The sequence below is a fragment of the Onychomys torridus genome, chromosome 8 (genome assembly GCF_903995425.1).
Source record: "Onychomys torridus chromosome 8, mOncTor1.1, whole genome shotgun sequence".
NCBI lineage: Eukaryota > Metazoa > Chordata > Mammalia > Rodentia > Cricetidae > Onychomys > Onychomys torridus.
The window spans coordinates 66,354,426-66,378,787 of NC_050450.1; the positions used below are offsets into that span (position 1 = coordinate 66,354,426).

A 24,362-nucleotide genomic window follows, 5' to 3' on the forward strand; every position below is an offset into this window, starting at 1 on the left:
CTTTAATCCCAGCACTCGGGAGGCAGAGGCAGGTGGATCTCTGTGAGTTCGAGGCCAGTCTGCTCTACAGAGTGAGTTGCAGGAAAGGTGCAAAGCTACACAGAGAAACCCTGTCTCGAAAAACCAAAAAAAAAGGTAAGTAGTTCCGGCTTCAATGAGAACTCTCCAAGGAACAAGGCTGCATGCACCTGCAGCACATACACACACCACACACGCACACTCACACCACACACACACACACCACACACATAGCATCCAGACAGATTCACACCACACTCACACTCACACTACACACACACCACACACACAGCATCCAGACACACTCACACCACACACACACACTCACACCACACACACACACAGCACACATGGGGCTGGGGCGATGGTTCACTTGGTAGAAGTGCTTTCATACAAACCTGACTACCAGAGTTCAACTCAGGAACCTGCTTAAAGGTGGAAGGAGAGAACCAACTGCACAAGTTGTCCTCTACTTCTCCACAGATGCTACTACATGCGTGTACCTCCCTACACACACCATGCACACACAATTCTAATGAATACAATTTTTAGGAAATTCTAATCCATGCAAGGTGAGCTGGCACAGCCCTTTAATCCCACCACTCTGGGAGTTCAAAGCTAGCCTGTTCTACATAGCAAATTCAGGCCAGCCACATGATAAGATCCTGCCTAAAAAAATACTAAACTAGGCTTGATGGCAAAGATCTATAATCATATCACTCAAGAGGTAAAGGCAGGAGGATTAGGAGTTCAAGGTCATAACCAGCTACATGGCTAGCCTGGGCTACATGAAATCCAGTCTAAAAAAAAACCAAAAGTTGAGCCAGGCAGTGGTGATGCACATCTTTAATCCCAGCACTCGGGAGGCAGAGGCAGGTGGGTCTCTTGAGTTCTAGACCAACCTGGTCTACTATAGAGTGAGTTCCAGAACAACCAGGGCTACACAGAGAAACCCTGTCTTGAAAAACAAAACAAATAAATAAATAAATAAAAGTTGAGCCTATAATCTCAGCACTCATAAGACACATAAATTCAAAGTCAGACTCAACTACAGAGTTAAACCCTGCCAAAAAAATAAGTAAGAATAAAAATTGACCTATTCATTTGACCATCAAGGTTAACTGCAATCATCAAAAGAAACTTTTTAAAGGGGGCTTGCGGGGTGGTGCTGGAGAGATGCTCAGGTCTAAGAGTACTTTTTGGTTTTCAGTTCCCAACACCACATGGTGGTTCACAACCATGTCTAATTCTAGTACCAGAAAACCAGATGTCCTCTTCTGACCTTCATGGGGTCCAGGTATGCATGTGGTACATAGACATACACACCAGAAAACACTCATACATATTAAAAATAAAAAATTATAAAAATGAGGCAAGTACACCCCAGGTTGTTATCATATCTCTGGCTAGCAAAGCGCCTGCATCCCATCTGCACAATGAAACAAACCTGAAATCACCAGCCTGAGGGGACACAAGCAAGAGGGTCAAGGCAAGTCCAAGGCCAGCCTGGGCTACAGAATGCTGCTTGGTTCAGAAGAAGAGCTGGGGATGTAGCTCAGTGAATAGGGTGTTTGCCTAGCTCACACAGAGCTTGGGCCTGGTCTCAGCACCCTTAAAGCCTTTAGTAATGGTGCAGGCCTGTAATCCCAGCCCCTAGATTTGGAGGCAAGATCAGCGGTTCTGGGTCATTCTCAACTACATAGGCATTCAGGGCCAATCTGGGATCAATGAGACCCTAAATGAAAGGAAGGGAAGAAAGGAATAAAGTTCAGTGACAGTGACTGGCCAGCATGTCAGAGCACTAGATTAAATTCCCAACCATTCTAGCCCAGGGGGAAAAAAAAATGGAGGGCATAAAAATGACCACTTACAAGTCAATGATAACCTAATAGCATGATTCTTTTGGTCTTTTTAAAAAGGGTTTCATGTAACACCTAAAACACAACCCTCCCCGCATCTACAAAGCAGATTATTAATTTTTTTACCAATAAAGAAGGTAAGAGATAACTCAGCAGACAAATCCACACAAATGACAGGCACATTTGGGTAAATGCTTTTTCACTGTTAATAAATATATGCCCTACATACAAAAACAACAACAACAACAAAAGCAAATGATTGGCATGGGCACCCACAGAATGGCCAATTGATAAACGAAAATGTATGTTCCAGATTATACTTTCCAAAGATAGTGGCAAGAATATCCTCCATCCCACATGTTCCTCTTACACTGTGAATTTGACATCCTTCTAACTAAAGATAGAGCCCATGCCTCCTTCCCTTCAGACTGATTGGGTGGGTCTCACTATTTAGGTCACAAGGACCTCTAAGAGATGCTCTGAGACTGTGTCATACAAGATGGCAATGCCAAACAGACATAACTTCTGTCTTATTTACAAGAATATTCTCTTTTCTGTTTGTTTGTATTTTATTTTGTGGAGACAGGGTCTCAAGTAGTCCAGGATGACCTTGAACTCATGTTACAAGACTGGCTTTGAATTACTGATTCTCTTGCCTTTCCCTCCACAGTTCTGGGAACTGCAGCTGTGTGCCACCAAGACCAGCCTGGTGTCTTTAAGCCACATGTGACAGTAGCTCTGTCTTAAGGTCCTTGTTCTATGACAAAGTCTAGTTAAAGAGACCATAAGGGCAGGCTCTGAGCTCCCTGAAGAGAGGGGACCTACCTGGCCAGGCTCTAGCTGCTCTATCTAGATGAAAGACACTCAAACCAGACTGCCCAGCCAAACTCGTAAGATCCAGACCCAGAATCTAAGAGAAATCCTTCAGAGCTGTCCACTGTTTACACTTTTAATTTGAAGGGTTGAAGAGCCAAGAATGTCAAAAAGACTTCAAGTTCAGTTCCTAGCTAGAGAGAAAGAGGAGACCTAGTCAGCCATGCTGGTGTGGGCCAAAATCCCAGCACTTGGGGAGTAAGTAGAGGCAGAAGGATCAGGAGCTCAAGGCCAGCCTCAGCTACATAGAAAGTTCAAGGCCAGCCTAGATTATATGACATCCTATCAGAGAAACAGAAAGAAGGGGTCGGGGCCATAGCTCAGAGGTAGAAGGCTTTGCTTAGTATGCACAGGACTCATATTCACATCCCCATTCCACAGAAAGAAAGAAATGCATAGAGGAACAAACATTCCAAGCACTCTGGAGGTGGGAGCAGGAAAAGCAGGAGTTCAGGCAAGCCTCCAGAGGAGACACTGTCTCAAAGAGACAGAAATGGAGGGGAGAATAGTCACATGATCACTTTACAAATCTACTTGACGGAATCGCCAATATCTACTATAGCTCTGTGTGTGTGTGTGTGTGTGTGTGTGTGTGTGTGTGTGTGTACCCTGTAATCCAACCATTCCACACCTAACAGAAATATGCATATATGTAGGTACAATAATATTCATACCAGTATTGTGAATAAGGATGCCTAAATTCAACCGGGCGGTGATGGTACACACCTTTTATCCCAGCACTTGGGAGGCAGAGGCAGACGGATCTTTGTGAGTTTGAGGCCAGCCTGGTCTACCAGGACAGGCACCAAAACTACACAGAGAAACCCTATCTCGAAAAACAAAACAAAACAAAACAAAACAAAACAAAACAAAACAAAACAAAAACAAAAAAACCCTAAAGACTAATGTTTTGTCTTGTGGGTTTTTTTGTTTGTTTGTTTTTTGTTTTTCAAGACAGGGTTTTTCTGTGTAGCTTTGAGCCTTTCCTGGATCTCGCTTGGTAGACTACTTAGTGCCCTTGCTTAGTAGATAAGGAAACTGAGCCACATGGAAGGGAAGAGACTTGTACAAGGTGATGCAGTATGTGTATGCTCCAGAACCAGGACCTGAACCCAGACTCCTAGACTTGAAGCTCACGTCTTTTAGGCCTGTGTGCCATAACAGTCCAACTGGGCCTAGATTGGCCAATTGGTCTAGATTGGTCAAAAACAATTGCCTAGTCACAGGAAATAACCAAAGTAGTTTAGAAAAGGTGGTGAACAAGGAGACAGAGCCCTGGTGAAGATGATTTGGGGTTGGGGTGGAGACAGCAAGACCAAACCTCCCAGAGTGCATACTCTGAGTATACAGTGGCTTTGTGAAGGACAGGAGAGGGTTCACTACGCAGATAGAACTCCTAGATGGCTCCTAGATGCTGCTGTCCCCACTTCCTGGTGCTCCTGACTCCAGGTCGCATGAAGCAACCATACTTCATACTGTTCCCAGGCCCCAAGCTGAGGCCATGGCACAGAGAGGGTTAAGGGGCCAGGAATCTCTGTGTGTGGGGTGGATGAGAACTGTCATCAGGAGCCTCCTCTGGCCTGATAATCCACCCTGCCTATCTCTTCCAGAGCAGCTGTGAGGCAGGCAAGTTGTCCTAGCAAGAAGGGAGGGAGGTTAAGAGCCTCCTACTGACTGACTGAAGGGTTTGTTTCAAAGACAGGGACTCACCGGCTCTCTGGGACTTTTCTATACTGAGTAACTGTCCGTGGGGGCTGTGACTAATGACTAGAGAGGCGATGGGCTGAGTATAATAGACACCATGGTCCTTACTGATACTGAGAACTTGGAGAGCAGAACAGGCTTGAGGTGGTCAAGGTCCATTCTTTTCACATGTGTCTCAGCAGATGTGCAAGAGGCACACACTCTAATGCACACACCTTTGCAGGTGTGGGAGTGAACACAGGTGTCCACGGCTACAAGCTGCATTGGAGATGAACAGGGAAAGACCATTGCAAAGCCGGAGAGAAGAAGCCTGGTTTGGATGAGCTCCACTGTACACACACCAGGCTGGAGGAGAGAAATGTCCCTCTTTATGATCTCATTGAACCTCACAAGAACATAGAAAAGAAGGCACTTTGACTGAAGTTTTTGATGAAGAAGCCCAAACTACAAGATGATAGATGGGGGCCGGAGCCACTTAGCAGGTATCAGTAAAGCTCAGGCCCTGGCAAATTCAAAGTCATGCTCTTCCCTCTGGCTCTAGGTCCATCCTGGACAGTGGTCTAAAAGCAAGCAAGAGCTCTAAGGCACACTTCCTGTCCACGAATGCTGAAAGGTCTGCTTCAAGTCATGGACAGTCAGTGATGTCAGGGTAGCCAAGTAACATGATGGACGGCTCACAAGCTGAAGAAAATTCAGAGAAAGACAGACAATTGCTGGGTGTGAGCTAGCCACGAGCAGCACTAGAGGAGGCTTACAGGAAGGTCTGGGATTTGAGTATGGTGGCACATACCAGTAAATTGAGAGAAGGAGGCAGGAGGATCAAGGAGTTCAAAGTCATCCTTAGCGATATAACATGTTCAAGGTCAGCCTAGGAGGCTTCATGAGACCATGTCCCAAAGGGGGGCGGGGGAGCCAGGACATGGTGGGAGGACACACTTGTAATCCTGGCATTTGGAAGATGGAGGCAGGAAGATCCCAAATTGAAGATCAACTCAGCCACTTGTACAGCATGAGGCCACTCTGGGCTACTCAAAACAAAAGACACACACACACATACACACACACACACACACACACACACACACACACACACACACACACATTTTTTTTTAAGGGAAGGGAGGGAGGAAGAGAAAGGTCTGGGCTGGGTATGTAGCTCATTTATAGAATGCTTCCCTACTATATGGCAGGGACCTGGTGGGTGGGTGGAGTCTCAGGAAATGGAAGTGGAAGACAGACAGGAACCCAGTGTCCTTCAGGGGCTTTTCCACACATCCTTCCACTGAATCTGCCCAAGGAGAGTGGAGGTGCAATTAACATCATCCTTGTTTTTATAGGCAAGCAGACTGCAGAACAGGGAGATGAATTAAGCAGTCTACACAATCAATCCCATTACTGGTAACTGCTAAACTTAGGTCTGATTCTCTTGCCCATGAAACTTAAATGGCACCACAGAAACACACAAGACCCATCAAATTCTTAGAACGCATGTGTGCAGAGTCTTGGAGAGCAGAGCTGGAGCCCTGCATCTTTAACTGATTTACTGGGGTGCACAGCCACATACTCGTTCCTCAGTTTTCCTATTGTAAAGTTGGCATGCAGTCACCTTTTGAAGACTGATGAACATTGGCAAGACCCCTCTCAAGGAAAGCCATGTCTAAGACTTCATTCTCTGGAAGGGCTCCAGGAGCATCTGTGGACATTGTTCACAATGCACACTTGCTTATGAAGCCAAATGGCAACACAGTGAGGCTGTGAGAAGACTTGGTACACCATCCCAGGGGTGGTATCTGTTCAGTGTAAGGCATTCTCTGAACACTTCCCAGAATATGGCCTGTGAAGGGTCCTAGACCATAGAAGTAAATCCAACACGAACCCATTCCCAGAGTAGTTGTGAATACCCAGGCATCATGTGACTCTGAAACGGGTGTCGAGGATAACAGAAAGGAAAGAAGCAAAGGGGAAGAGTGTCAGAGTTGGAAGCGTCACAGAGCAGTCACGATGGACCTAAGGTGGGACACAGCCAAGCTTCCCTTTGTCGTTTACCAACCACACAGGCAGTTAGGGTTAGGGAAGTTTCTTGCTTTTTTCAAGATTTTTTTGTGTGTAAGAGTGTGTTTGTGTGTGCTACATGTGTGCAGGTGCCCTGCCTGCCTGAGGCCAGAAGAGGGGTCAGATCCCCGGGACTGGAATTATAATGGTTGTGTGCTGTCTGATGTGGGTGCTGGGCCATTTCTCCAGTCCCTGCTCTTTTCCTGTTTTCTTCATTATTTACTTTTCCATGCTGAGGATTGAACTCAGGGCTTCCTGAATACCACACATGTGCTCTGCCACCAGCTAGACCACAGCCCTTCAGTTTTTCTTTTCTTTCTTTCTTTTTTTTTTGTTGTTGTTGTTTTTGGTTTTTCGAGACAAGGTTTCTCTGTAGTTTTGGAGCCTGTCCTGGAACTTGCTTTGTAGACCAGGCTGGCCTTGAACTCACAGAGATCCACCTGCCTCTGCCTCCCGAGTGCTGGGATTACAGGTGTGCACCACCACCGCCGGGCTCTTTTCTTTTTCTTTTTCTGTTTTTTTTTTTTTTTTTTTTTTTTTTAATGTGGAGCTGAGGATCAAACCCAGGGCTTTGTGCTTGCTAGGCAAGCGCTCTACCACTGAGCTAAATCCCCAACCCCCTCTTTTCTTTTTTTAATTAATTTATTTATTATGTATACAGAAGAGGGTGTCAGATCTCATTACAGATGGTTGTGAGCTACCATATGGCTGGGAATTGAACTCAGGACCTCTGGAAGAGCAGTCAGTGCTCTTAACCTCTAAGCCATCTCTCCAGCCCCAGTTTTCTCTTTTCATACTCATTAGCTCTGAGTCATACCGGGCTTACTTTTAATTCCTTATATCTAAAACACAACAGGAAAGCCAGACATGGCAACTTGCACCTGTAATTCCACATACTCAGAGGCTGAGGCTAAAGACGTCACAAGTTTGAGGACAGTCTGGACCACAGGGTGAAATATTGTCTTAACAACAGTAACAATAAAGTAAGATAAAACAATGCCAGGTATAAGTTCATGCCTGTAACCCCAGTACTGGAGGTGTTGAGGTTCAAGATTAGTCATGAGTTTAAGGCCAGCCTGGGCTGCAATGTCTCAAAACACCAAAACCTCACAGACTGCTAGCTTCCTGTAACCTAGGTAATCAAGAGGGAACTAGGAATCATTCTCCCAGCAGTCTGTTTTCTTAGGGGGGGTGGCTGTTGTACCTCTGAGCTGCATCTGCGCATGTGGGCAGTATGCACACGTGTACTTGACTGTTCTACAGGCATGTGTGCTTTCCTAGGCATCTGTGCGTATCTATCCCACCTTCCTGCTCTTTTAGGGCCACAGATTTCTTGACGCTCAGGTGGCAGGAACTCTGAGGCTTCAAATGATTTGCCACCACTCTTCAGGCCTCAGTTTCCCCTCTTTTATAAATGAGGGACTTGAGCTCCATGACTTGCTTTTCAGATTCTGGGCTATGCCTAGGCTGGCTGTGAATTTTAAGCACTCCCAGCCTCCAGGGTGCTGGGATTGCAATAACACCCAGCAAAACCTGCTCCAACTCCATCATTTGAAAGGATTTTTGCAGATTTGATAAGGCTTTTGTTTGCCTGGAGAATTTTTAAATTGTTTTTAATTATGTATATGTGAGCATGTCTAGATATAGTTATGTGCACATGTCGGTACAAGAAGCCAAAGGTACCAGGTTCCCCTGGAGTGACAGGTAGCTATATAAGCCACCTAACATGGGTGCTTGCAACTGAACTGGGGTCCTCTGCAAGAGCAGCTCACGCTCTTTATTTGTTGTTGTTGTTTTGGTTTTTTGAGACAGGGTTTCTCTGTGTAACAGTCCTGGCTCTCCCGGAACTCGCTCTGTAGACCAGGCTGGACTCCAACTCACAGAGATCCTCTTGCCTCTGCCTCCTGAGTGCTAGGATTAAAGGCGTGCACCACCACAGCCCGGCTGTGCAGCTCACATTCTTAACTGCTAAGACTTTCCACCCCAGATTTGACAGTTCTTAATTTCACTCAGTCTATTTATTTTGTTTTTTGGATTTTTGTTGTTTTGTTTTGAGACTGTCTCCTGTAGCCTAGGCTGGCCTGGAATTCCTGCTCCTCCTGCCTCCACCTCACAAGTGCTAGGGTACAGGCATGTTCCACCATGCCTAACTGATTTGTTTATTTTGGGGGCAACAGAAGGCCTTGCACATGCCACTTTTCTCTATCTCATTTGTACCCCAGACCATAATCCAAGGACTGCAGTTATACTGGTTTTTTGGACAGGGTCTTGTTATATAGCCATGGTTGGTCTAGAAATAGCTTATGTATCCCACTCTGTCCTTGAATTTATGGCAATCTACCTGATTCAGCATTTCTAGTGCTGGGAACACAGGCATAGGCTACCAGGCTTAGCTTTGACTTGTTTTTAGCCTACTCTGGTTTCAAACTGGCTATGTAGCCAAGGATAAGCTTGAGCTTCTGATCTTCCTGCCTCCACCTCTCAAGTGCTGGAGAAACAGCCCTGCACCACCATGCCCAGCTTAGTCCAAAGGCTTCTGAACAAATCTAAATAAGAGCGTAGAGTTTAAGGCTGCAGTGGCAGGGGTCAGAGCTAGCTGTCAGGAGAGGCCTGGACTGGCTCACAGCAGCCTCAGGCAGAAGCTCCAGGACATGAAGCAGAAGCTGGCAGAATGAGAACAGGCCTAAGGACTCCCACGGTGTTTCCCTAACCCCATGCTTGCCAGTTATTACATGACTTCCAGAAAGGGAGAGGGATTCCATTCCAGTTCTCTGTGGGGAGCTGGGGAGGCAGAGAAATGGAAGAGCAGGCATCAGGGAAGACAGACTTGGGTGGGGAAGGTGGCCTCGGTTCCCGCTCTGGCCCCTGCAGGCATGATAAGCAGGTGCTAGGCCCCTACTCTGATAGTATGGTCAGCTTATCAAGGGAGCGCAGGCTATCTCACCCAGGCCCAGACTCTCTTCTAGTTCCACACCCTGATCACAGAAGCCCCCACCCATACTTACAGGCCACAGCCACAGAATCTCTGGCTGGCAGAGATATCTCTGTCCTCTACTTCCAGGACCCCTCACTGCTCTCCGATTCACCCTGAGACTGGGTCTCAGCACTGTGGTGGGTAGCATGAAGTTTGGCCCTGATGTAGGAAGCCTCATTCTGTAAAGCTTGGCTGTCTGTGGGTACTGGAGGAGAGCTGGCCTTAGGATGGTTACAAGAGAGGAAAGAGGGTCACGGGGAGGCAGGAACTGACATGGCTAGAGCGTCAGTGGTGACATCTTCTCACCTATGTATTTCTCACTTGATCCTCACCGCGTGATGGAGCATGTAGCAACCCTGATGCTCAGAGAAGAGCAACTGACCAGCAGCCACATAGCTAGTGAGCCAAAGGAGAGGAGGGAAGCAGACCGCAGCATCCAGTGTGCTGGTCCACAGTCACCACAGACGTGGGCATCACGAGCTCCTGTTTTAGATTTGAGGAAATGGAGGCTGAATTTGGTCCTACGTTATGGAGCCCGATGCAAGTGAGCTGTGATGGTCACTGCTAAAGCTGGGCAAGCTCGGTGGTTCCTAAGTGTTTTCAAGATGCATGGGAGCCAGGAATGGAGATGGATGCCTAGCTATAATTCAGCAAGGGAAAGCAGGATCAAGTTACACAGGGAATTCCAGGACAGACTGGACTCACAGAAAGGAAGAGAGAAAATGAAGGAAGGGAGGGGAGGGGAGGAGAAGAGACAGGGAATTTCAGGTTCATCCCTGTGACCTTCTCTGGGGAGGAGCAGAGCAGACTTGGGTGTTAACTTACTTGAGCTCCTGTGGCCAGCATCCGTGCTGTTTTTTTCTTTCTTTTTTTCTGGGGCTGAGGACCGAACCCAGGGCCTTGCGCTTGCTAGGCAAGTGCTCTACCACTGAGCTTAAATCCCCAACCCTGCATCTGTGCTGTTAAAGTACTTTATCAAAGTGAGCCTGAAGCAAAGGCCTATAATTCCAATGACTTGGGAGGCTGAAGCAGGAGGATTGAAAAATGAAGGCCTGCCTAAACTATACAGTGAGCTTAAGTGACAGTCTGGGCAACTTAAGATAGGCAGTAAAAAGAGGGCAGAGGATTGGCCATGTAGTTCAGTTGTTATGGTACTTGCATACATAAGGTTCTGGGCCCATTTCTCGGCACTGAGTAAACCTGGCCTAGTGATGAATGCCTGCAGCCCTTACACTCAGTAATTAGAGACAGGGGGCTCAGAAGTTCAATGTCATCCTCAGTTACAAATGGAATTCAAGGCCACATGAGACTCTATTTCAATAATAATAATAAGAGCAGAGCATGCCTTTAACCCAAACACTCAGGAAGCAAAGCTGGCGGATCTCTGAGTTCCAGGCCAGCGTGGTCTATATAAAGAGTTCCAGACCAGTCCAGGAGACCCTGCCTCAAAAAACAAACAGGAGATGGGTGTAGTAGTGCACACCTTTAATCTCCTTACTCAGGAGGCAGAGGTAGGCAGATCTCTGTGAGTTCAAGGCCAGCCTGGTCTACAGAGTGAGTTCCAGGACAGCCAGGGCTACACAGAGAGACCCTGTCTCAAAAACCAAAACCAAAACCAACAACAACAAAAGACTAGACAGAGAAGGTACCACGTACAGACCTGTGGAGAAAACAGTGCTAACTAGCCGAGGGAAGATCACGCATAGCAGAGGTAGACCACATGCCTGTTCCTTGGCAGGAAACAGAACACCTCTGAAAACCCAAAAGGTTAGGTCTTTCCTCCCACTCCACCCCCACCCCCTCCTGATGCAGTTTGCACCTGCAAAAGAGGAAACAGACCAGACAGTCTAGGATAAGAAAAGGGGGCGGAACATCCCCCCACAATGAGGGTCTACATAGCAGAGGCTCAGCTGTGGTGAGTGGCTCACCAGAAATCTCCCCTTCTCCACAGGAGAGACCCAAATAGTGCTAGGCTCTCATTTTAAGTGTCTTGGGCTCTGAAGAACTGAGCCCCAGGCCCTTTCACTGGCTCTCACAAGAACTGGGACCTCAGGTGCTTGTTCTTCAGTCTCCCAGCACAGTAACCTTCACCCAGGGGACCTTGCCAGAACAGTGGCGAACAAGCTTTGACTCTGGCCATCTAGTTCTAGTTTCTTGGGCTCAGGAAAAAACAAATTCTAGGATGGGAATTTAGGCTGAGAGGTCCACTGAGCTTGCTCCCAGACAGATTCTATATAGATCCAGCTGCCAGGACCCTCCCTGTCCTACACAGACTCAACGAACTTTCCCAACCATCACCCAGAACAAAACAAGGTCTTTCAGCAGGGCTCCAACAAATAACTAAGCCCAGAAGGATGGCTGGGGTGAGGGTTTTTCTACCTCCTAGAAGTGGGTAGGTAATTGGCTTCATGGGGGTGGGAGTGAAAGTCACCCATTTAAAAGAATGGAGGCAGCCAGGCAGTGGTGGCGCACACCTGTAGCCCCAGTATTCAGGAGGCAGAGGCAGGTGGATCCCTATGAGTAGTTCGAGGCCAGCCTGATCTACAGAGTGAGTTCCAAGACAGCCAGAGCTGTTACATAGAGAAACCCTGTCTGGAAAAACAAACAGACAGAAATAAACAGAAGAATGGAGGCAGGATGGAGGTGTGGTTCCAGGGATAGGGTTCTTAGCTAGCATGCATTAGGCCCTAAGTTTCAGCCCCAGCACAAACAATAAACAGATAACAAAGAAACCAACACGGTTAAACAAAAAGGGAAAGGAGCCAGTGACTTGTTTAATGAAGCCAGCAGAGGAAGGGTTAAGAAGTAGGGACTTCTAGAACCCGGGAAAAGTACTCCACCCAGGGGAGGAGCCAGAGGGTTAAAAGCCAAGCCACTTGAGCAAGAAGGAAGAGACAAGGCTCTCCCTGTCCAAAGGCTTCCCCAGACTGAAGCTTCAGCTCCAGGTAAGCACTCTTTGGAATGGCTGCCAATCTGCTCATATCTCTGCCCAGAGGGAACCTTCTGCCTCACTGTTTGTTTCTGGCTCTGCATCCCTGAGAGATCTGAATAGACCTTAGCTTCTTCCTCTAAGCCACCTGGGTTACCCCTGACTACAGAATCAGGAGGCGGTGCTCTGGGAGGGAGTGAAGAGCAAGGCGTGTGTGTCCAGCCTCAACTGATCCTGCCCCAATCCCTGGCTCTCCATTCCACAGCTCTCTCCTCCAGGGCCTTGGCTGGGATATCATCATATACTGTAAGTTTGTGATGAGACACTACAGTATAGATGATGTACTAGTCTGGGTACCACCAGCTCTAGAGCCTGCCTGGGAGGGCAAGAGGATGTATGTTGAAGCCCACGGGGCTCACTGCTCAGCCTATCAAGCCTCCTGACTGCCATGGCACTTGGGGATGGCGAGGAAACCGTTACCATTACTGAGTTTAGTAATGGTAATGGTTCTCTTGCTGCTCCCAGAAACTGTGCCAAGAAGAGCTCATGACCCTGGTGCAGACTCCTGGAACAAAGAGAGACCCCAGGCTGATAAGGGAATGGGTACATTTTCTCTTCCCTATTCCAAAGAAATAAAGATAAGAATAAGAACACTTGTCATTGAACTTTATTAGTATCCACGGTTGGGTAGCAGGATGGAGTGGGAGGGATCAAGAACTTGGGTGAAGCCGGGCAGTGGTGGCGCACACCTCTAATCCCAGCACTCAGGAGGCAGAGCTAGGCAGATCTCTGTGAGTTCAAGGCCAGCCTGGTCTACAGGGCAAGATCCAGGACAGGCACAAAGCTACATGGAGAAACCCTCTCTGGAAAAACAAAAACAAAACAAAACAAAAACAAAAACAAAAACATGGGTGAACAGGTGATCAGCACTATCTCATTTAAGACACACAGGTTGTTGAGCCAGGTGATGATGGTACATGCTTTTAATCCCAGCACTCAGAGGGTAGAGGCAGGTGGACCTCTGTGAGTTCAAAGCTAGCCTAGTCTATGTAGTAACAGCCAGCCAGAGTTGTATGGCGAGAACCTTGTCTCAAAAAAAAAAAAAAAAGAAAGAAAGAAAGAAAGAAAGAAAGAAAGGAAGGAAGGAAGGAAGGAAGGAAGGAAGGAAGGAAGAAAGAAAGAAAGAAAGAAAGAAAGAAAGAAAGAAAGAAAGAAAGAAAGAAAAGAAAAAGAAACAGGTCCATATGTAACTTCAAGGTGAGGAACTTGGGGATGGAGAGAAAACTTTTCTTCCTACCAACAACTGGAAACTCAGGGCATGAGTTTGGGTCCAATGCTAGCAGGGGTGGGATGGCCCTATTCCCACCATGGGGATGGACTTCTAAGACCTACGTAGCTAAGAACTGAGCTTCGGCAGCTCCTTTCCTCCAATGGAAAACATGGTTGGGCAGGCACCGTGCACACACAACAAGGCCAACTGACTGGCAGCCAGCCAGTGTCCACGGCCCTCAGCAGCCCTCAGGCCCCTCTGACAGAGGTGGTTCTACTCAGTCACTCTGCCAGCAGTGAAGGCAGGGATACCCTGGGAGTAGCAGCAGAGGATGGTCATTTGAGCAGTTTCACAGAGAGACGGATGTGAACATCACAGAGGAAGATGTCCATGAGGTCTCGGCCCACCTCCTGTGCAATCTGGGCGATCAAGAGGCCCTTCTGACCAATCAGGATCCGCTGCAGTGGTGAAAAGAGGCACAGGGTTCTGCTCTGGCCTCACAGATGGGAGAAAGAACCCCTAGTTAATACTGCTGCTGCCCCTCTCTGAGCCTGTCCTCACTTACCATGTGTGATTCTTTGGGCACCAGAAGGTTCTGTTGGATCACTAGCTCCCCACTTGGTCCTTCCTCCCATATCACTGTCTTCTGTATAAGGAGACATCATGACCAGTCAGGCAGGCTCATCTCTCTGTCCTGTAGTACCCAACTGATCCAGGTGTGTGCCTGGTACATAGGCCCCGGGTCCTTTGACTGTCCACACCTGCTGCACACTGTAGGGCACCTCCTCAGGCAAGTACTCTAGGAGCTTCTCTCGGATTTTATTGGCACAGATCTCTTCAGGTGTCTGGCTAGTGAGGACTCCACTGTGGAACTCCCAGGGTCCTGGCTTGGTCTGTGCCAGAAGGTACTGCTGTGGGTACAAAGGAAGAGTGGACTCTTAACCCCCATCAGTACTCCCTTATTTATGCATAGTTCTAGGAGAAAACAGGGGTTTTTTGTTTGACAGGGCCTCATGTAGCCCCCGAGCTGACCTTAAAACTGTGATGCAGTAGCAAAGGCTGGTGAACTCCCGATCCTACTTTACCCTGACAAGTCCTGGGACTATACAAGTGAGCTACCACACTGACTTTAATGCCCTTTTTTAGAAGACAGGATCTCATGCAGATCAAGCTGGCCTTGTACACCCTAATTTGTTCAGGTGGGTCTTGAACTTCCCATCTTCCTGTCTCTATTTCCTAAATGCTAGAATTTGAGGTGTGTACCACCATGTCAAGTTTATGTGGTACTAGAGACTGAATCCAGCACCTCTTACACATATGTAGCCTGGCTGGCCTATATAATTCACAATGGAGACCAAGTTGGCCTCAAACTGAATAATCCTTCCGCTTCTGCTTCCTGAGTACTGGGATAACAGGTGTGTGTCACCACAGCTGGCTGGTTTTGGTTTCCTGAGACAGGAACTCATTGGAACTGAAGCTCCTCTTGAATTCACTGGGTAGTTGAAAATGACCTTGATTCCTGATGCGCCTGCCTTGGCCTCCCGAGTGTTGGGATTACAAGTATAAATGACCAGAGCCAGATTTTTGTTCTGTCTTTTAAAAGACAGGATCGTAGTCGATAGTCATCAGCCTGGGCTGGATGAGCCCTATTTTAACATGGCAGAAACGATGGGCTATGGGCAAGGCCAACTGACCTTTAATGTGTTCACATCCTTGTTGTTGAGTGCTGATAACATGAAGATCTCCTGGAAGTAGGGCCAGCCAGTTCTCTGAGAGTTCCTCACTGAGTGTGTATTTGGGTCCTCAGTTGCAGGGCTGGGGCCCAGGGTGCCAAGGCGTGAGTGCAAGGCCTGCTTGATATTGAGTTTCTTGCCATTGACCACACCTTCAGTGAGGGCTGCTGTCAGCTCCAGGAGAACTGACTTCTGCTTCAAGCAATCTACCTGTAGGTGGGGGATGAGCAAAGGACATGGTGGGAGAGATGGGGCCTTGGAGGGAAGACTCTTCCTCAGGTGGGCAGCACTTACCTTGTTTAAGACGAGGATGCTAGGGACCTGGGGGAAGTGGGTCAGACACTGCAGCACCTGGGGGCTTAGCTGGCTCCTGGTCCACTTGTCTGACACGTCCACAAGAACCATAACTAGAAGCAGCAGGACAGACAAAAAGACAGACCATGACCTTCTTCCTGATCCACAACAAGTGCCAGGCTATGGCTTCTGGCCAGACCCCAGCTCCCAAACTCCCAGGAACGAAAGGCTCTGTACATAGGGCTTCAGTTTTTTAGGTTGAGTCTAACCAAGATCAGCAGATTCCATGCTCTTCCATGGGTCTTCCAACAAAGACAGCTCCAGATGGTGTCTGAAGGACGAATGTATTAGTCAGGAAGGGTCATATGACTGGTCAACTCTTAGGAGGAATGGGGTATAATTGGAAAAACCCCAGCTCCTATGAAGGAATGGCCCCTCCTCATTCTTATCACCCCCCCCCCCCCCAAACACACACACATCTGTTCCCACAGCTAATACCTCTTTTGTTTAACAGGACTGATGATGCCAGGTGTGTCGAGCAGAATCTAGAATCAGAAGAGATACCCACAGCCCCCAAAAGGAAAAGATTTTTTAAAGAATTAGTGGGGAGAAAGGCCACACACACACCCCACTTTAGGATCTAGGATTCAACCCAGGGCTTTATACATATTAAGTAAGTATTCTAACATTGAATCTGCAGAGTGACAAGAGGCTTTTTATTTATTTATTTATTTATTTATTTTTATTTTTATTTTGCCAGGGTCTCACTGTGTAGTCCTGGCTGTCCTGGAACTCACTATGTGGAACAGGCAGGCCTTCAACTCATAGAGGGCCACCTGCCTCTGCCTCTTAAGTGCTGGCATTAAAGGTGTGCGCCACTAGAGAAAGGCCATCTTTGATATCAGCATCCTGCCTTTCCTTCATGGGCAAGCTGTTGCTGACTTTAGATTTTTTACTCTTTGGCATTGTCTTAATGTTACATGGGACCCCAAAGAAAGCAGGTGACGATGGATAAATGAAGGATGAATGCTGGAGATGAGGCTCACTGCAGAATGCTTAGGTAGGACCCAGGAAGCCCTGGGTTAGATTTCTAGCACTGCACAAAATAAAAATCAAAACCAGAGTTCAATGTTGAATTATGCTTTATTTAGTCAGATGAGGTGTCATACTCCTATAATCCCAGCACTTAGGAGGCAGAGGCAAGAAGATCATTTCAAATTTAAGAAGATCATTTCAAGTTTAATTGAGTTCAGTGCCAGTTAGGGCTACATGGTAAGAGCTTGTCTCCGAAAGGGAAAAAAAAGATTCAGAGCTGGGCATGGAGCTGGGCATGGAGCTGGGCATGGTGGTATCTCTTGTATCCCAGCACTTAAGAGATGGAGTAGGCAGGAAGATCATAAATTCAAGGTAATCTCTGGCTATACAGAGGAGCAACCTGTGTTACATTGGACTGTCACAAACACAAAGGATGGGATGGTTCAGTGGGTAAAGGCACAGGCTGCCAACCCAATTTTGGTGCCAAAGACTCATAGGATAGAAAAAGAAAAGTGCCTCCTAAAATTTGTCCTCTGACCTCCATACAAGCACCATGACACATGAGCACCCACACACATATAAATAACTTCAGAATAGACGGCAAAGAGGGGAAGGAGCGGGAGAACTATATGGAGCCTTAAGGGAAGTCCCAGGCAGGCAGTGGTGGTGCACGCCTTTAGTCCCAGCAATCGGCAGGCCTATCTCTTATGAGTTCGAGGCTAGTCTGGTCTACAGAGGGAGTTTCAAGACAGCCAGAGCTACACAGAGAAACCTTGTCTTGAAAAGAACAACAACAAAGGGGGGGGGGGTCCCTCTATACATTCTTTTTTTTTTTTTTTTCCCCATTTCTTTAGGTTTTTTGTTGTTTTGTTTTTGTTTTTCAAGACAGGATTACAGGATTTATTTGTGTAGCTCTGGCTATCCTGGATCTCACTCTGTAGACCAGGCTGGACTCGAACTCAGAAATCCACCTGCCTCTGCCTCTGCCTGGGGAGTGCTGGGATTATAGGTGTGTGTCACCACCACCACCGCACCCAGCTGAACCATCCTGTTTTAAAAGGCTAAGGTAAGAGAACGGCTTGGCTTTACTCTACCCTGTCTGCAGAACTTCTGCAGTACCTACCACCTGGGCCTCCTTGTCTGTGATGACGCCTAGAGCTTGGCACCGAGTGGTGTGCACCTTCTTGGAGACAGGAAACACCTTCCAGGAAGAAAGAAGTCCCAGTGAGGTTCCAGATCCCCCCCCAGGCCAGGCAAGAAGTGAATGAAAAAAATGAAACAAAAAGATAAAGAAGGGTGTAGGGAGACTGGAGAGATGGCTCAGTGGTGAACAGAACTGGCTGCTCTTCCAGAGGACCTGGGTTCAATTCTCAGCACCCACATGGCGGCTCACAACTGTTTGTAACTCCAGTTTCAGAGGATCCAACACCCCTCTCTGGCCTCTATGGGCAGAGGCCAGACAAGGAGTTACACAGACATATGTGAAGGCCAAACACCCATACACATAAAACAGTGAAATGTGTAAAAAGGGAGGGAGGCGAAGGAGTTGGCATGATAAAAGTGTGGCATACTTTACGACCCAGCAGCTGATTGGAGAGTGTTGACTTTCCTGCATTTGGGGCCCCCAGGAGGACCACTCGGAGGAACCGTGGATTCTCAGGCATGTCAGGAGTATGGACCAACAGCAGATTCTGCTCATCTGTGTCAGGATGGGAACAGGAATGATATATTGGAATCTAGACTCTATTAGATACTCAGCTCTGATACTCAAGGAGGAAATCAAGATAAAAGATTAGTACACCATGCTGAAGCCAACCATTCCTAACTTTGAAATTAGTTTGGCATTTAATTTTATTTAATTTCTCAGGTTATCTAACCTCTCTAAGGCCCCTGGTTTTCTCATATGTGATGTGGAATCACATTAACATTATCTATGAATAACTTCATTTTTACAATGACAACTGTGTAAAAAAAAAAAAAAAAAATTGTTCAAACCGAGTGGTGGTGGCGCACGCCTGTAATCCCAGCACTCGGGAGGCAGAGGCAGGTGGATCTCTGTGAGTTCAAGGCCAGCCTGGTCTACAAAACGAGTTCCAGGACAGCCTCCAAAGCTACAGAGAAACCCTGTCTCGAAAAAACAAACAAACAAACAAAAATTGTTCAACATAGGTTGGGCATTGTGATACACACACATTTGTAATCACAGCCCTTGAGAGGCTTAAACAAGAGTGGATTACTTTTGAGCCCCAGGCCAGCCTGAGCTATATAACTAGACCCTGTCTCAAAAAGCAAAACAACCTCACTAAATTACAATGGAGAAGCAGCACTTTATAAAATGGATATGGCTGGGCAGTGGTGTGGCACACACTCTTAATCTTAGCACTTGGGAGGTAGATCTCTGTTGAGTGTGAGGTCACTCTGTAAAGAGTAAGTTCCAGGACAACCAGGGCTACACAGAGAAAGCCTGTCTTGACAAACTAAAATAAAACCAAGCAGTGGTAGTGCACACCTGTAATTCCAGCACTTGAGAGTTGATCTCTGTGAGTTCGGGGACAGCCAGAGCTGTTACACAGAGAAACCCTGTCTTTCAAAAAACAAAACAAAACAAGAACCAAAAATAAATAAAATAAAATAGATGTGGTGGCTCACACTTGCAATCCCAGCATGCAGGAGGCTGGGGATAATGAGCTCCAGGTTATCATGGGCTAGAGTGAAATTCTGTCTCAATGTCCCCTTCCAAGAAAAATAGCACTTTATTTCTCAAGTAGCATTGATTGGAGTCTGGTAGGAGACTAGACACACTGTTAAATGCAAGAGGTATCATAAGTAGAGACTGAGAAACTTTGCAGAGCCTCCATAGCAGCACTCATTAGTAGGGTGCCACAGTCAGCTGAAGAAATTTCTGCAACTGGAGATCCTCCTGCCTCTACCTCCCAGTGTGGGGACTACAAGCATGCATCATGACTACACCTGGCTCAGCTCAATTTAGTGTCTTAACAAGTAGATGGGGCTCAACATCCATTTATTGGATCTACACTCTGCTTGCCATGTGGGGACAGAGAGAGAAAACTTGGTCTTTCACTGACTGTGACCAACACAAGTGTCTTCACATCCTTAAACTCTTGTTGTGTTGTGTTGTGTTGTATGTATGTATATGTATGTATGTATGTATGTATGTATGTATGTATGTATGTATTTGTGTTGGCGTGGGCTTATGGAAGTCATAGTACTTTCTAGAGTTGGTTCTCTCCACCATACGGGTCCCAAGGATTGCTCAGCTTGTCAAGCAACAAGAGTCTTTATTTGCTAAGTTATTTCCCTGGCCCTCATTCTCAAACTCTTTAATAGCCGTCGCTCTTTGAACTCAGATTTATTTTCTATTAAATGAGAGAGGCTAAACAGATACCCCCAGAGACAGAGGGATTAAACCAGGCTACACGACTACCACTGCTTAAACCACCAGAGGCTGGTTATGGCTCACACCTGTAACCCCAACACTCTAGCGGCTGGAGCGGGACGATCCGAGTTCCAAGCCAGTTTGGGCTACCCAGGGAGACCTGTCACAAAACAGAACACCCGCAACCACCATAACGGAGCCCTTTACCTCTGTGCACCGACACGGCGGGGACGCTGGGAGCTAAGGAACGGTCAGGTTGAGGGAATCCAAGGATACGGTCCAAGGCGGAGCCCTGACCATAGCGACTAGAGGCCGGGGCCAGGAGGGGACCAGAGAAAGCGGGGCCCACGACACGGGACACGCACCTCGCCTGGTTACCTAGAAGCGAGCCGGGCGGAGCCGCCCACCCCCTCCCAGCGTGCGGGCCCAGCTGCCCGGTCCCCAACAAAGACCGAACCAGGCCAGCGCAGTACCGGCTGGGCGCAGCCATTTTGCCGCAATGCACTCTGGTACGGACCAGAAGTGCACCACGATTGGGCCGTCGGGCTCACAGACCGACGGGAAGAAGAGAACTAGATCCGCCCAAACAGAACTGGGGCGCAGGGGGTATCCAGGCAGGGATAGGTCGAGACTGTCTGCAGAGGCTCAGGAAAAGCCAAGTGTGGTGTGTGTATTGTCTGCGTGAGTGTAACGGTCGTCTTGAACTCTCATGCCATCATCTCTCCTTCTGCCAGAGTTTTGGAAAGGAGCTTTTTAGTCCTGTCTTCGGATTGACTACATTCCTCTGGAAGCCAAGCCGCCGAAACCGTCCTTCTGGCGCCGCAAGAGGAGAAACTCTCCTGATACTAAGAGTGGGCATGGGGAAAGGGCCCTAGGCGGCATTTCACAGAAAATATATATTTTTTAAAGATTTATTTATTTATTATGTATACAGCATGTATGACTGCAGGCCAGAAGAGGGCATAAAATCTCATTACAGATGGTTGTGAGCCACCATGTGGGTGCTGGGAATTGAACTCAGGACCTCTGGAAGAGCAGTCAGTGCTCTTAACCTCTGAGCCATCTCTCCAGCCCCAGAAAATATTTTTTTTAATTTATTTTTATTATTTCATGTGTCTGCATCAGTGTACCATATGTATTTACCTCCTTAAATATCAGCTCCTATGTAGTCTCCGAGGCTAAGTCTTTCTGGAGGAAAATGAACAATAACAGGAACAAAGCAGGTTGCTGGATGTGGTGGAGCATTCCTGTAACCCCAGTATTTGGGAGGTGGAGGCAGGAGGATAGGGATGTTCAAGGCCAGCCTTAGATGGATCTTTGTCTTTAAAAAAGGGGAGGTGGGGGACCTGGCATGTTAGAGTGTTAATCCCAGGATTTAGGAGGCAGAAGCAGGATGATCTGTATGAGTTGGCAGTCAGCTTGGTCTACATATCAAATCCTAGGCAAGCCAGCATTACCTAGTAAGTTGTAGGCCAGCCAGGGTTACATAGTGAGACCCTGTCTCTAAATAAATAAAACAAAGTCAAGGGGGCTGGAGAGATGGTTAAGAGCACTGACTGCTCTTCCAGAGTCCTGAGTTCCATTCCCAGCAACCACATGGTGGCTCACAACCATCTGCAATGAGATCTGGCGCCCTCTTCTGGCCTGCAGACATACAGGCAGGCAGAACACTGTATATACAATCAATCAATCAATAAATCAATAAATAAAAACAAAAAACAAAGTAAAAAAGTAAAATGAAACACATGGCAGGGGAGAGAGCTAGGCTGGTTGGTGCAAATGCTTGCTCTGTAGGCTTGATTTGAATTCCAACCCTAGAACCTGTCAGGGTGAAGAGAACTGGCTCCTGAAAGCTGTCCTCACATTTTATCACACACACACACACACACACACACACACACACACACACACACACACACGTTTTAAAATAGGGATCAGGGATGCAGCCCAGTTGGTAGTCTTTGCCTAGCATGCAGGAGGGCCTGGGAAGGAAGGAGAAAGGAATGGTGCTTAGCCACCTAGGAGCTCCCAGGATGGTCCAGCAGTCAGAGGAACTGAACTTGACCAGCCGTGGATTTTGTGCCCTTGGGCTAGCCTTGTCCTTTCAAGCCTCTTAGTCAGACTTCCCTGCCTCCACCCTTCCCCACCTGTGCTCGTGATCAGTCAGTCAGACTCGTGAAACTGTAAGATACATCTTTCAGGGATCGGAAAGATGAGAATGTATGAAGCATCTGCTACACAGAAGCACTGCAGTGTGCTGGGGATGCGTCAGCTGATGGAATGGACAAAACTCCCACTGTGAGGTTCCCGTGGAGAGAGAGGTCCTGAGCCCTGTCTCTCTCTCTCTCTCTCTCTCTCTCTCTCTCTCTCTCTCTCTCTCTGTGTGTGTGTGTGTGTGTGTGTGTGTGTGTGTGTGTAGTCTGACAGGAAGTTGCAGTACATCAGTGCTGTGCTTTGGTGAAAGCCTGAATGAAATGTATTTAAGAGAAATAAGGGAAATGCAGTTGGAGCTGGAGTGGAGCTAGTGGTGGCTGGCTCACATTTCTAACTCTAGAACTCGGGAATCTAAGACAGGACGATTTCTATGAGTTCAAGGGAATCCTGGACTACACAGTAAGTGGAACCCTATGCAAAAAATGAAGGGAAAAATAGCCCCCTCCCTGAAAACCCATAAACCAACAGCCTGGGAATGTGGCTCAGTTGGTAGAGTATTTGTCCATAAAGCACAAAACCCTTGGTTAGAGTCCAGCACCACATTCCTCTAATCCCAGCGCTCAGGAGATGGAGGCAGGAGAATCAGAATTTCAGCATCATGTTCAGCTACAAAACAAGTTCAAGGCCAGGCAGGGATACTTGAGGTCCTTTCATTTGTTTGTTTATTTATGTTGTCCTTGCTTGTTTTTTTTTCCAAGACAGGGTTTCTCTGTGTAGCTTTGTGCCTTTTCCTGGAACTCACTTGGTAGCCCATGCTGGCCTCGAACTCACAGAGATCTGCCTGCCTCTGCCTCCCGAGTGCTGGGATTAAAGGCATTGGCCACCGCCACCTGGCAGGTTTTTCTGTTTAACAGGCCTGGCTGCCCTAGAACTTGCCCTGTAGACCAGGCTGGCTTCGAACTCATAGATCTGCTTGCCCCTCCTCCCAAGTGCAGGGATTAAGGCCACCACTGCCCAGCAAGACCCTATCTTAAAAAAAAAAAAAAAAAAAAAAAGATGAGCTGGGCAGTTTATATTCGTAATTGCAGTTTCAGTACTCAGGAGGAGGCTGAGACAGGAGGGTCACCATGAGTTTCAGTCCAGCCTAGGCTGCATAGTGAGCTCCAGCCCATCCTGGACTGCCTAATCAGACTGAACAGCCCTCAACACCACACACCATCCAAAAATTTCTATTTGCTGATGGCAATGACTCAGTATACAGAGAACAAAACAGGACAGGATTCTGAAGGTGGAGAGAACCAACTGGTCAGGCTGTTGTTAAAGGAATGGTGTCCCGAGACTCTGACTGATGTAGAATTGACAGAACCAGAAAAGCCAAAGTAACTGGGGGTTTGCAAATGCAACGTCTCCAGCTTTCTCTTCTGTTCATGGAAGACACAGCCTTTTAGGAACATTATATTCTGGGTGCACATGGATGCCCAGAGAACAAGATGCTACTAAATATGGGGGACAACCAGCAGTTAGAAAAACATGAATCGTCTTTGACGGACAGGTAGGCGAAATACTAGCACAGCTGCTATTTGGGGAAAGGGGGGAAGTTCAGGTCAAAAGATAGTAAGTAGCTGGGTGTGGTGGTGTATTCCTGCTATACCAGAAGTCTGGATACTGAGGCAAAGATTTCTGCAAGTTTGAGGCCAGCCAGGGCTACACAGTGAGACTCTGTCTCCACTTCCGAAAGTAGATAAATTACAGAATGCAAAGTCAGCCAAAGAACACATAGTAAGTACTTCTGTGCTAACAGATAATCCTACAGCAGAATCCCAGGATTGACAAATTTTTAAGTTAAATGAGTCAGTGTTTAAGTGATTAGTTATTTTTATATATATATATATATATTATATATATATATATATATATATATATATATTTTTTTTTTTTTTTTTTTTTTTTTTTTCCCAAGACACTTGGTTGTCCTGGAATTAACAGAGATCTGCCTGCCTCTGCCTCCCGAGTGCTAGGGTTGAAGTCATGTGCCACTATGCCCAGCTTGTATTTATTTTAGTTTTAATC

At 47.2% G+C, this 24,362-nt stretch overlaps 1 protein-coding gene across 3 annotated transcripts; it reads right to left on the reverse strand.

Moving 5' to 3' along the window:
* Window positions 1-13,598: 13,598 nt before the first annotated feature.
* Window positions 13,599-20,642, reverse strand: Eral1 (Era like 12S mitochondrial rRNA chaperone 1). Of its 3 annotated transcripts, none has more exons than XM_036196181.1 (10): window positions 20,346-20,642; window positions 18,313-18,440; window positions 17,865-17,942; window positions 16,205-16,251; window positions 15,976-16,037; window positions 15,707-15,819; window positions 15,374-15,622; window positions 14,441-14,587; window positions 14,245-14,325; window positions 13,599-14,137 (listed from the first exon to the last, which is right to left on the reverse strand). In XM_036196181.1, exons 1-10 carry the CDS (start codon window positions 20,626-20,628, stop codon window positions 14,015-14,017), a joined length of 1,311 nt encoding a protein of 436 aa, XP_036052074.1. In that variant the 5' UTR covers window positions 20,629-20,642; the 3' UTR covers window positions 13,599-14,014. The 3 variants fall into 3 exon arrangements, with proteins under 3 accessions (XP_036052074.1, XP_036052073.1, XP_036052075.1); XM_036196180.1 differs by having other exon boundaries at window positions 14,441-14,590; XM_036196182.1 differs by lacking the exon at window positions 17,865-17,942 and having other exon boundaries at window positions 14,441-14,590.
* Between the last annotated feature and the right edge of the window lie 3,720 nt (window positions 20,643-24,362).